This window comes from Aspergillus chevalieri, chromosome 1 (genome assembly GCF_016861735.1).
Source record: "Aspergillus chevalieri M1 DNA, chromosome 1, nearly complete sequence".
In the NCBI taxonomy this organism is placed as follows: Eukaryota; Fungi; Ascomycota; class Eurotiomycetes; order Eurotiales; family Aspergillaceae; genus Aspergillus; species Aspergillus chevalieri.
The window spans coordinates 3693642-3706922 of record NC_057362.1 but is presented as its reverse complement, the minus strand read 5'-3'; the positions used below and the strand labels follow the sequence as shown (position 1 = coordinate 3706922).

Here is a 13281-nt window from a genome sequence, read left to right as displayed (position 1 = left end):
GATCTTTTCATGTTCAGCCTTGGCATAAGCCTCATACGACTTGTCGTTCTTCGTGCGCACAGCATCTTGTACGTTGGCAATGGCGACGGGGTCGTTGATGTGTTCCTCACCTCCATCACGCCAGTGGTATTCACCAGTCTCAGCAAGACCTGGGACCTCGACGACCTCACGGGATGGATAACCCGCTTCGTGGAATGCAAAGGCATCCTGGGCAATCAGCTCGAAGGTCACACCGCGGATACGGCTCGCCGTGCCCGCAAAGCAGCGGTCAATAACGCTATCATCGATACCGAGGGCCTCGAAGATCTGTGCACCTTTGTAGGACTGTAGGGTTGAGATACCCATCTTACTCATGACCTTCAAGATACCACCGTCACAAGAGGCCTTGTAGTTTTCGATGATCTTCTCGTCCGATATTTCCTTGCGGATCAGCTTTTCTCGGTTCATCTTGAGCATACACTCCATGGCCAGGTAAGGATTGATGGCATCAGCACCATAACCAACCAGGACACACATGTGATGAACCTCACGTGCTTCAGCGGTTTCCACCACAAGGGCAGCCAAAGATCGCCACTTGTTACGGACCATGTGGTGGTGAACCAGACCAGTTGCGAGAAGCGCCGATACGGGAACACGGTCCGCAGACGTCGCGCGGTCCGAGAGGACGATAGCCTTATCCCCGTTGTTGATGGCTTCCGTCGTTGCATCGCAAATGACATCAAGAGCCTCGAGGTAGCCTGGAACGCCTTTCCTCTTCTCGAACGTGATGTCGATAACCTTCACGGTCCAGTCATGGTGGGCCTGACCCATATTCTTGAGAGCGTTGAACTCGGGGATTGTGAGGATGGGAGAAGGCAGGAGCAAGCGGTTGCATTGCGAGGGGTCCATCTCTAAGAGATTACCCTGTGGTCCGACATAGCAGTCCAAAGACATAACAACTGCCTCGCGAATTGGGTCGATAGGAGGGTTGGTGACCTGGGCAAAGAGCTGACGGAAGTACTCGTAGAGCAGACGGGGCTGCTGTGCAATGCAGGCCAATGGGGCATCGTTACCCATCGAACCGAGGGCTTCCTTCGAGTCAGCGGCCATAGGCCCTAGCAGCAGACTGACCTGCTCAAAAGAGTACCCGAAAGCCTTGAGACGAGGGTCATTCTGCACAGTGCTGTCATCCAGCGTGAACCCTAGGTCGACATTCATATCCAACAACCGCTTGTTGATGGCAGGTAGCTTCAACAGTTCTTTGTCGAGCCAGGTTGCGAAGTCCTGGCGATGAGCCACGGTGTACTTGAGCTCCGAGTCGTCAATGATGCGACCCGCAACGGTGTCAACCAGCAGCATCTTTCCGGGTTGCAAGCGCCCCTTCTGGATAACGCGCTTGGGTTCGATGTCAATGGCTCCCACTTCGGATGCACAGATGATACGGTCATCGTCTGTGACGTAGAAACGGCAGGGGCGCAATCCGTTTCGGTCCAGGTTCGCACCGCAGTAACGTCCGTCCGAAAAGGTGAAGAGCGCGGGACCGTCCCAGGGCTCCATTTGGCAGGCTGCCCATTCATAGAAGGCCGCCTTAGCAGGGTCCATACCCGGGTTATCTTGCCAAGCTTCGGGAATCATGATCATAACCGCCTCTGGTAGGGACAAGACGCCGTTGATCATCAACAATTCCAGAACATTGTCAAACGCAGCCGAGTCGGAACCGCCGTCCTCGACAATTGGGTATAAGTAATCCAACTCGTCGCCGAAAATGTCTGATTTAAGGACACCTTCTCTGGCGCGCATCCAGTTCTTGTTTCCACGAAGGGTGTTGATTTCACCATTGTGGGCGGCCCAACGCAATGGCTGTGCACGATCCCAAGATGGGAAGGTGTTGGTAGAGAAACGAGAGTGGACGAGAGCAAAGTGACCTTCATAGTCGACATTCACCAGGTCATGGTAGTACTCGTACACTTGAGATGGAGACAGCTGACCCTTGTAGACAATGTTCCTGTTGCTCAGCGAGCAAAGGTAGAACCAATTGGCCAAGCCAATGACATGGGTCGCACGTTTCCTGAGAACGTACAACTGCAGCTCGAAGGTCTGGTTGTCGAACGAATCAGGGTCGGTAGACTCCGGCTTGTTTCCATTGCCGTAGGCCGATCTGAGGACAACGAAAGGCTGCATGATAATCGGCTCCCGGGACAGCGCTGCGGGACCAAGGATGGTCGAGTCGCCGGGGACTTCACGCCAACCCAGCACCCGCAGACCCAAGGAGACGGCGATTTCTTCGAAAGACGCAATCGACTCCTTTAGGGATTCCGGTTCAGGCTTGAAGAAGAGGTTTCCGACGGCATACTGGCCTAAGGGAGGCAGGTCAACTCCAACCTCACGAGCGAAGTTCTTGACGAAGAACTTGTGAGGGATGCTGGTCATTACACCGGCACCGTCACCGTCTCGCGCATCAGAGCCAACAGCACCCCGGTGCGTCATGTTACAGAGCAAATGGCGGGCTGTTAATGTGTCAGTCTTCTGCCTCTTTTCACCAAACAAGTCGGACCTTACCATCACTAACAATCTTGTGACTAGGCTTGCCTTTGATGTGACTAGAATGCATCAGTAATGCTGCTGGTTTCGGGGTTCGCAGACAATGACTTACGCAGCAAAGCCTACACCACAGGAATCCTTTTCATATTCAGGATCGTAAAGACCCTGCCGTTCAGGCAAGGTGTTTGCCCAGCCATAACCGCGCTTGGGGGTGTACTCCGAATATTCATTGGGAGTCTGCTCTTCACTTATAGGTCCATAGATTTCCTCCAAGTTCAGACCCATTCTTCCGCCGGTGACCGACAGAGAAATGGAATGAGGTGTGGTTTTATGAGGAAAGGGACGGCCGCGGCGGTGCTCGAGGGCGGCCGGAGGGCTCGATTGGGTATGAGGGGTAATCCTCTATGTCGTCAAAAGGGAAATTTCGAGGTCAAGGACGCGGAAGAGGGAGATGAGACGAGAGAGATGAATACCCAACGTCTGGCTCCAGAAGAGATGGAAGAATTGGACGAATGGAAGGAGGATGGGAAGAGGGAGGAAGAAGGAGAGATGGGGAGGAGGAGAAGGGGAGGGGAAGACTAAGCAAAAAAGAGAGGGCGGGCAGTGAATGCGGGTGGAGGATGGTACACCGGTAGGCAGTAGCAGTAGCAGCGGATGCATGCACAATGGGGGGTTACCCTGTTCATTAGTAAATATGTTAATTATGTCAATCGTATAGACTTTCTAGCAATATGTCTCTTACTTCTTTCTGGTATTGTATTTCTACTGTGTGCGTTCTCTACATAGTAGTACACTCTTACACTCTGGCATGTTTACTGGTACAGTATTCGTATGAGTCTTTGCATACCGTACACCGTCCAGGACATGTTCCCTCCTATTGTTTGGTATTATTTAATACAGTCTCATACTCCGAACTGAACCACATATGTTCCTAGATATTCCGCACCCTCTTCAATCTTCCGCTCTCGGGTCTCTCAAATTCCTCCGGATGCAGCCCGCGGAGTGGTGGGAGATAAGCATGGTTCCAGCCAATCAGCAGGCGGGCTTTTGCAACCGGGTTGACCCAAAACGATTAGGTTGAAACTACGTCAGTCAAGATCCAACGCAGTGGGGCCGCCAGCTGGAGGATTTACTGTATTATACCAGTACTGTACTGTGTACGACCAGGTATCCATGATACATCAGGCCATTCAGTGCATAGAGAGTATTTGCGGACAATACGAGACAAAACTTATTTATAATTGTTTTACATGCCGCTGGTCGTAGTTCGTATATAGAGCCTAGTTCCTGGTAAAATGTACGTACTGTAAATGATCATCTTGAACCAAATGCACGGTCTTACTGTGGGGCAGTGCTTAAATGCTTAGTCAAACTCTTGCAGCGACTTCAAAACAAGTCCCATATCCATGACAGCTGGGCTTATTGGACTAGTAGAATTTACATAACTAATATGCAGGTTCTACTCTGTATCCTAACTAAGTACTCTGTACTCGACAAATGCACCGTTCAAGTACTCTGTAGGGTCCTCGCCTCCACATTAGGTGATCAATACCATACCGTACAGAGCATGTATCAAATTGGTTCGCCTCCAAGTCGGGGAGTTCCGGAGGTCCCCGCATGAGGACCACTCTGCACTTGACTCTGTTCATCATAAAGTACATACTCAGTAATGCCCGGCGTGTGACTCGCTGCGTTAATATTCTAGTAGCCACGTAGAAAACAATGTGTCCACGGGGTTTCCATGCTTACTTCTGATTCGTCCCGGGCAATGTTGGAGTCGAGATCTTAAATCCGACAACGTTTACAGAGTTTACCGGAGTAGACTGTCCAGTCCGACACCCCGAGGCTTTGAATGATAACAAGGGCAATGTGATGATAATCGTAATGAGAATAGTCGTCTATCTGTGCTGACAAAATTAAAAAATCCATTCGTGCTAAGTTAGCGGATATAGCGTACCCATTCGGGTAACCGACTTCAATAGCCACAAGCAAACCAGGATAACATTTCCCTTTCATGCCAACATTTGCTGATGCCCAATTCCTCCACCTGCAAAGGAACCGTCATATTCTCCTCCCTCGCCAATATTCCGCCGTTCGACATCTCCCGACTCTCCCCTGTCCTGCCTTGTCCTCTTTGGGCTCACCGGAGAGAGTCTACTCGGACGATTCCGGTTTGTACATAGTAGTAGTAGTAGTGTGTGTGTGTGTGTCTCTATTTAACGTCGAGGGTCGGGTCTTTCCACGCCTCCACGGCTCCTTGGGAGCCTCGGAAGCGGAAAAGCCTTGGTCCCGGTGCGGGACATACGACGGGCAGATCGGAACTGCCTATCTCCTAGCTAAACTACCATCTATCATCTAAATACAGGTAGCTCCCCGCGCGGGGAGCTGCTTGGGTTTTCACAGCTGTTAAAAGCAATCTAGGCATCTTCGAGTTTTCTTGATATGGAAACAAGGAGAAGTGAGAAGAAGAGGGGGGGGGAAGAAGGGGAAGAGGAGGGGAAGGAGGAAAGGAGAGGAGGGAACCAGAGGTAAGCCCTAGAGGTTCCCAACTTTGACACATTTAGCATCTTAATGGCGTTTACAGATGGCAGTATAGAAATGTGATCTATCCAGCCAATCTGCATATGCAGTGAAACCGGTCTTTTTGGTGAGGATATCCACTACTCGTTGTTGGCCCCAAGGATGTGCCGCTGCTTTGCGACCCTCTCGGCAGAAATAGAAGTGGGAGGGTAGTAGTAGTAGTAGTAGTAGTAGTTGCTATTTTACGTCGGAAATTCAGTCACGTGTCAAATAAGATCACGTGCCGCGGGGGTCCCGGAACGGAACATACGACGGGCGGAGCGAAACCGCCTATCTGGTAGCTAGGCTAATATTATCATACACTGGCGAAGACTCCCTCGCAGGAACTTGCTGAAAGACTCTTGGGTTGCACAACCAGCACTATATATCCATTCAGGGGGAGGAGGGGGAGAAGGAGGTGAAAAGGGAGAGGAAGAGGAGATTTTTTTTTTGGGGGTTGGTGGGTTTGAGGTCAGTGTGCCAGACATATCGTGCTGTAAAAGTGAGACCTCTGCAACCATCCATGGAGATCCCTTGTTCCTGACTTGGAGCGCAGAATCTCATCCACCTGCCGGTTACCCCATGGCTGTGGGGAGGCCTTGTGGCCTTTTCGACAGTAGTAGAAGTGGTGGGGGGTCTTTGGGCGTCCACAGGAGCACTCCAACTTGGCGTCTTCATGTCTGAAGCGCTCATGATACTGTGCGAAATCCCCATGGCCCGACCGGTTTGTACATACTGACAGATGCATTCCCAGTGGGACATGACGGATCACATGTCGCTTCGTGTCACGTGATAGTTCGGTCTATATGCCTCAGGTACCATTATTGACTCCTACTGTAGCATAACCAGAACAAACAAGAAATAGAGAAGCATTGAGCCAATGTAACTATTATTCCATACTACATTTTCTGCTCACCATTTTAATTCCATAGGCCAATACAATCATATCTACCATGCTGTTGCTACGCGGAGGTGTTTTGGTCCGCCTTCTTTCCGAATTTGATCTCTTGAACAAAAAGAAGATTGCACTTTCATTGTCTGACGCTACCTGCAATACCATACTTGGAGATACCTGGATATAATTATAACTACGAGAATCACAATTCATGCTCCGACCTTAGTTTGTGCTATCAGTTTGCGCGACTGCGTGTTCAAGCCTTGCGCCTTCTCGCCGCGAAGATCACCGCAGAAGCAAAGGGTGTCATAAGACAAAACTTCAATTGAGCAGAGAAGGCTATTGCCTCAATCTACCGTGAGAATAGCTTCGATACACTACCAATCCCCAATCCTTTGACAATGTTAACGCTTCCGCTCATCGTCCCCCGCGACGTAAGTGTTAATCCTCTGCACATCAAGTCAACAACAAAGCTAATCAACCCATCTGCAAACAGTCCCACGAGCTCTGGTTCGGCTCCTCTCGCTCTCACAGCACCACCCACCAAACACAATCCCAAAACGCCCGCCGCAGCACCAATGGCCATACCCTCAACCGCCCCCAATACCCTCCCACCTCCACCGGCGAAAGCCTCTCCGCGCTACACCTCGAAGAACGCGCCCTCCGCGCGCGCAAGAATAACATCGCATACTTCGGATACTCATGGATCAAGCCCGCGGGATGTTCGAAGACAATGCTGGGGATGAAGGAGGAGGAGGCGGAGAGGGAAGAGGCGTTTGCGGCCGCGCAGCAGGAGATAGCCGCTGCCGCTGCCGCTGCCGCGGCGGCGGAGGCGACTGGGCCCGAGGAGCAGGGTGAGGATGGGGAGGAACGGTTTTCTGGGATCGAGAGGGATTTGGATGATGATATTCCTGATGGGGATGCGGAGGGGCTTGTGGAGGAAGGGGAAGAGGGGTTGGAAGAGGAGGATTTTGGTGATGAGGAGGGGTATATGGAGCGAGATTTGGATGGTGACGTCCCTGAGATGTATCCTGATGAGGAATATGATCTGGAGAATGGGGAGCATTTCGAAGATGACGAAGACTTTGATAACCAAGCCGATCTCGATGACGAGATTCCATCCGCCGACGGAGCAGGAGAGGACGATGAAGAACTCAACGACGATGAAAACGAATACAACTCTGACCAAGGCGAAGAACAAATTATGAGCGACCAAGGCATGGCGCACGACCTCGATGATCAAATCCCCTCGGCCGCTGAAGACGCCTCAATCCAAGGAGAAGAATGGCAACACACCGACACGGAAGCGGAATTCGACGACGATGAAGAGAGTTTCTTCAACCCCAGAAATAGCCTCCGCAATAGTCTCCGCAATAGTCTCCGCAGTAGCTTTCGCAACAGCACCTCCAGCGCCCATGGACACGGACTCCCTCAGCCGCCATCCGTCCAGCGCCTACATGGTCGCGAGACTGAGGCACAACGGCGGTTCTTGCAACGTTGGAGCGGCGGTGGTGATTCGTTTGCAGATTCGAGTAGCATGGTGGTTGACGAGGATGATCTGCGTGCTTCGGCAACGAGTCGGGCAAGTCGGAGTGTGTTTGGAAGGTTCTCGAGGAGAACCGGTGGGCCTAGGGATAGCCTTGATGGTTAATGTGTATGAGACTTGGAACTCGCATGGCTGGCATATGGTCTGAATTCAAGTGCATTCTTAGACATAGATTAGGAGTATGATTCATTACCACGATACAAGACAGATGTTTTGCTTAATAGACGATAACCATCGTATCTAATATACAGTAGACAGTAGCAAAGCACGATCAATGCAGAACCATAACTCCATCCTGTATCTAACCGCTGTCACTGACACGGTTTGAACGATGCAACCCAAACGCCTGCCCAACATGCAACGAAATTATATATAATATAGGGTAATAAACAATGCCGCCAGGTAAAACGAAGCATAGCAATGTGAAGAAAACCATCAAGTCAACCAAACATATGCAAAAATGAAGAAAACCGCAAACAAAAACACCAGCCACACGCGCCAGCCAACGCCAGTACGCTCCGCCATCCGAAGCATACGGGTCATATTGCCCCGGATACGGACGCGGGTGCTGTCAAAGGTATCGTTGAGGTCGGTGAGGTTCGAGGTATCACGGATTTCGTCGCCAATGGCCATAGTAATCTGCAAAAAAAAAAAAAAAAGTCAACAAAAGAAAACGACGGACCGAGAATGACGACAGGAAGGACATACATTCTTCAACATCTTCACTTTGGCAGTAATTCCCTCCACCTCGGCATCGTTCTGCGACTCCAGAGACGAAAGAACAGCGTCGGAGTATTGCCCCCTACCCTCATGTCAATATATGTCACAAATCTTGCCTGTCATCAGCCAACGTACTTATTATTCGGCGTCGCGCTCCGGAATCCACCTGAAGCACTCCCGCTCATAGATCCATTATCATGTCCAGCGCCGGAATACCCCCCATAACCGTATCCGCCCATTCGGCCTGGCGATTTGCTAGCTGGTCGTGAATTGCCATCGTATGAGTCGAAGAGGGATGAGGCGGCGCGGGGGTCGCGCTGACGGGGGAATCTAGGATATTACTGTTAGCTGTGGTCCTACAGAGTACGGGCAGTGATATCGGAGGATTAGAGGTATAGCTCATACCGTGAAGCCATATGTCGTTGCTTGTGTACTTCGTGGAGAAATAAACAGTGAGGTAATGCAACAAAGGAATCAGAACCGGGGAGGCCAGTGGAATCAATAAATGTGCATAGCGCAAAATCAGAAAATTCAGATATGAAGCTAGTCAAAGTTATCAAGCAGTCCAGATAACCTGGCTGTGTCTTGTCCAGGAGAAAAAGAACGAGCTTGGGGCGAAACCGACGATATCATGGGCCAAACACAGGTCAGACTCTGATTGGCTGTCCCCGCCAACGCACGTGAACCAGTATACAGGTTATTTGTTTTGGCGACAGAGCAGAGTACTAGCAACAGGAGCTCCTGCTCAGATAAAAGACTTTTGCTTGTTCACATATGTATTTGTATATTTGTATGAGAAGTCGATGCGTATCTCTAGACTGTATGCTATAATCGTAATAACTTCATTGATCCTTCTGGTATCACTATAACCCGGCAGATGGTCATAATAAAGCGATAAAGCCGTACGTAGAAAAGAACACAAGACATAACAACATTAAACTCCCTCCCATTGAACCAAGCGCCTCTCATTAATCTTTTTTCCCATCATCCCCGATTTTCAGGATAATCATGCTTCCGATTTCGAAAAAAGGGAAAAAGAAAGGTTCATAGCGACATGATCGTAGAATTAGTCGCGCATCTGGTCATCTTCGTTCTCCTCGTCATTGTCCTGAGGCGCAAAGTCCTCGTCGTCATCGTCGTCGTCCATCTCCTCGTTCTTGGTTTTCTCAGCCGCTTCCTGGAAGTCAATGTTCTTGCCACGTGTGCGGCGGCCGCCTTGGATTATGTTATCGGAGGAGATGGGTTCGAGGTTGCCCTGACCCTCGTCTTCGTCTGAGAAGAGAATGTTAGCTTTCTGGAATACACCAAGGGAGTTTCGTAGTGTAAATCTCGTAGGAAGTGGTTCAGTGGTCCGTCAAGGGGCATTGATGAGATCGAAGCTAATATAATTGAAGGAGGGACGGTATTTACCTTCAGGAACCTGAAAACAAAAACAACGTTAGCGACCCATGCTGTGTTTTGGCAGTTCGACCAGAGGGACTTAGAACTCACCAGCTCTTCATTTTCATTCTCACTCTCCTCGCTCTCCTCCTCATCCATGCTCATCTCGACCGAAGGGTCTTCAGCCTTGCCCTTGCCCTTGTACGCAGCCGCATCGGGGGCATTGGCCGCGGGGTCATTGAAGTTGGCACTCATGGTGGGTTGTGAGAAAGAAGAGTTAATCGAAATTGAAGAGGAAGAGTGTTGTAATATCAGTGGGAAAGGGATGATTGCTTTGAAGAGAGAAGGATGGTGAATTGGGAGGGAGAGAAGAAGAGAGAAAGAGAAGAGTCTCGAGACGGTGTGGACGGGGAGTCCGCAAGGGGATCAGGGACCGCGGCCGTTTATTGGCGGAGACAGTTTGGATCCCGTGACGGGCCATGCCCTTTGTTTGGCACGACGGCAACAATAAGACATCTCGAGTATTATCTATATTTCCTGAGTCAATGGTGATGAAGCTACATATACATTCACTTGATGCTCGTCTTATTCTAACCATACTCTAGATTAACCTTCAAACCAATCACGGAAGTAAGCTCAGGATGTACAGCATGTGCAGAATGAATATGACGAATCACATCCATATTGACAAAGAAAACCAATTATTTATAATTGTATCACCACGGTAACCACACTGTTCACCTCAATCATCACTCAAGGCAAAACACCTTTCCACGGAATCACCGTTGTTCCCCCACCACTGGGGCATCGAGACTTGCTTCCCTGCGCCAAAGAACAGGAAAATCAAAAGCAGGTTGAAATTAAACCCTGCGTCAAAAGCAGCCGCCACCATGTAGCTGTACCGTCTCCAAACATTGAAATGGCGTCTATAGAAGTGGTACATGACCACATATCCGCCAATGATGGCAGATGTGTATCCGGTACTCACATTACCATAGAAGAGAGCCAGACCGGAGAAGAAAATACTGACATTCCACAGATCAACCCGTAGGCGCGGGAAGCTGCGATGTAAGAGATACAACAACGGGGGGATCCCGGTGCCCACCAGAAACGACCATGGTAGGACAGACATCTCTCGCTGTGCAAACAACTCCTTCGGGCCAACAACGGCGTATTGCACACCGAGGGTATTGGAAGACTGTATGCCCTGTCCAGTCCATTGGTTCAGTGGGTCCTTCTTAGAACCAGTCAAGTAATCGCCCTTGGTGTTGAGAATCCATCTAACCACGCCGTAGTTGACAGGAACCCCAAGAATAGTCCCGAAAATTTGCGAGAAAAACACTGTCCGTGGTGGGATATGCATGTAATGGCCGATCTTTTGATCCTGCAACATATACTGGGCCCGATACCATGCGTCTCCGGCGATGGCACCATACGTGGAGGGCCCGCACGGGTGATGATGTGCTTGGCCGGCTGGGGTGTGAACCATATATCCATACATTAATTCGTTGAAGGACCCGGTAGAAATTTGGTAGTTGGAAATTGCGTAGAGCCAGCCAAATGGGATGACAAAGACGGCTGCGCTGCTCAAAGCCACAAATAGCGTCCAGATTGGAATAAAGAGCTGTCCGCAACCGATGGCCGCGACAAGGATCACGAACCCCACAAGGAACAGAATGAAATACCACCACAAGGGCACTTCCCGATATTGACGCTGAAGGACATTGAGGCGGTCTTGGTATTGGTAGTTGATGCCTTGGCCCCTGGTCCGCGATTGCTTCTGGTGCGATGCGAGAACCCGTTTCAAGTTGCCAACTATTTGGGTAAAACCGAACGTTAAAATCCAGGTAACAGCGGCAGGCAGTTTGGCATAGTCGAAAAAAGTTGACCAAACTTTTTGGAGTCCCATATACATCGGTCCATACTCCTGGTACACGGTTTGGTTCAGTTGAAAATCAGGAGTCAATACCTCGAGTACAGGATATGTGGTACCATTGGCCGTGAGAAGACTATTGGACATGAGGCCATGGTGATATGACCCCAGGCTCCCCCATTTTGCAGCTGGCAGCAGGACCCAGCAATTGAAGGCAAAGGCCAAAAACAGAATGACTTGAGTCCAAAAGGGAGTGAGCATAATCGAGGAGCCATTCCAGTTGATATTTGACCAGTCCAGCGACAAATTGAGAAAACCCATGCCCCCGAGACCCGATCCGATAAAGTTGGCGACTCTGTTCCGGGGCGCAACCCAGCAGAGGAAGGCAAGCGACGAGGTGAACGGAAAAACATATTCTGGTAGGAACTGCCAAAGGATGATGCCCATTAACGAGAAGAAAAAGATCTTCATTTGCCGACGGGCCAATGGGGACGAATTGTCCGTTCTGCGAAAAGTCTCGAACAATGTCGTCTGCATGAGCGCCTGTGGCCAAATATAAGCAGGATCATAAAGCAGCAACTGCCGTGCCAGCGCAGCAAAAGCATATCCGATCCAGACGATGGAAAACATAAAAAATATAGCCACTGCTGGATTGATTCTCTGCCCGTAGTAAAGCTCCGCTAGGACGATGGGGGTGTACCCTAGATTGTAGGTAGCACCTGAAGCAGCGGTAACTGTAATCAATACATGCTCCTTGATACTCCAGGGTCCTGGGTTCATGCTGAAGGACCAGCGCGTGCCGGGAACCCGGACCCGGTGAGTGGGAAGGATCCTGGCAAGGAAGTGGCCAGCATAGTGTGACGCAATCTGGACGAAGAATACAGAGTACGGAGCCTGGGTGGTACGGAAGTAGCTCATCTGTGATAGAAAAGCCCCAGGTACGACAAAGATGACGGACAAAACGAAGTAGCGAAAGGTGATGGTTGGCAACTCGGGGTTGTCTGTGAGACTGACCAACTGACGGACTTCTCGCGGCAATGCCGTAATTTCGGGATCATCCTCGCTCTCCTGTTCGATGGCAGAGGTTTCTGTATGAAGATGGATGTTTTCCTCATCACTGACAATTTTTGGGGTTGCGATAGGTTTCTTGTCATCCGCAGGAACCGGGAGGTCTTTCGCGACGGGCTGCGATAATGGTTTCGCACGGTGGAAAGCTCCGGCTAGGTTCCGGAATGCCATTGTGGGTTAGGATGGCTGATATCAACAGAATAAGATTGATCCCTAGTTCAACCCGCCTGAGCGATCAACTGTTCCCCGGGGATGGGTTCAAGTCGTTTCTGCACAAGCCGATATGCAAGGGCTCGGCAAGCATGATGATTACCATCATTGTAGCGATAGCAGCACTTCTTATGGCACGAGACAAATCTGGTAGACAAGGATCTCAGCTGGGATGTGTGCCTTTGTCTGGCCGATTGCGTGCACCGGCGGCATACTGGCGTCTTCGGCACATTGTCTGTAGTTAGCAGTGAAACCATGCAGTCTAAAAACGAAGAGTGAGTGGCCCAATGAGGAGAGCAATTGAGACACTAAGAGACGGAAGCAACCGCTGAGATGATTGCGATAATCTGTCGTGCCTGGTCGAGTGCTCGAGTGCTCGAGAGGGTCACGTGTGTCATGTATCATGTGCATAGACATCTGTCCGATGGATTCTAGAATCGATCGAATGATTGCTGGTTGGATGACTAAGCGAAGAGTTTTCATTTCTGCCACAGCAAACACCACAATTGT

At 50.3% G+C, this 13281-nt stretch overlaps 4 protein-coding genes across 4 annotated transcripts; 1 reads left to right on the top strand and 3 right to left on the bottom strand.

The window, feature by feature from the left end:
- Positions 1 to 6375: 6375 nt before the first annotated feature.
- ACHE_11274A (uncharacterized protein) lies at positions 6376 to 7625 on the top strand (the record flags this gene model as incomplete). Its single annotated transcript, XM_043275825.1, has 2 exons — positions 6376 to 6408; positions 6471 to 7625. The coding sequence occupies 2 exons, from the start codon at positions 6376 to 6378 to the stop codon at positions 7623 to 7625; spliced, it is 1188 nt and encodes a 395-aa protein (XP_043132394.1).
- Positions 7626 to 7955: 330 nt separating this feature from the next.
- Positions 7956 to 8656, bottom strand: BET1 (SNARE domain- containing protein; the record flags this gene model as incomplete). The annotated part of the gene is made up of 4 exons (XM_043275824.1): positions 7956 to 8159; positions 8229 to 8322; positions 8376 to 8570; positions 8646 to 8656. The coding sequence occupies 4 exons, from the start codon at positions 8654 to 8656 to the stop codon at positions 7956 to 7958; spliced, it is 504 nt and encodes a 167-aa protein (XP_043132393.1).
- Positions 8657 to 9306: 650 nt separating this feature from the next.
- CHZ1 (histone H2A.Z-specific chaperone CHZ1) lies at positions 9307 to 9875 on the bottom strand (the record flags this gene model as incomplete). The annotated part of the gene is made up of 3 exons (XM_043275823.1): positions 9307 to 9512; positions 9651 to 9660; positions 9732 to 9875. 3 exons carry the CDS (start codon positions 9873 to 9875, stop codon positions 9307 to 9309), a joined length of 360 nt encoding a protein of 119 aa, XP_043132392.1.
- A 487-nt stretch (positions 9876 to 10362) lies between these two features.
- ACHE_11271S (OPT family oligopeptide transporter) lies at positions 10363 to 12732 on the bottom strand (the record flags this gene model as incomplete). Its single annotated transcript, XM_043275822.1, has 1 exon — positions 10363 to 12732. One exon carries the CDS (start codon positions 12730 to 12732, stop codon positions 10363 to 10365), a length of 2370 nt encoding a protein of 789 aa, XP_043132391.1.
- Between the last annotated feature and the right edge of the window lie 549 nt (positions 12733 to 13281).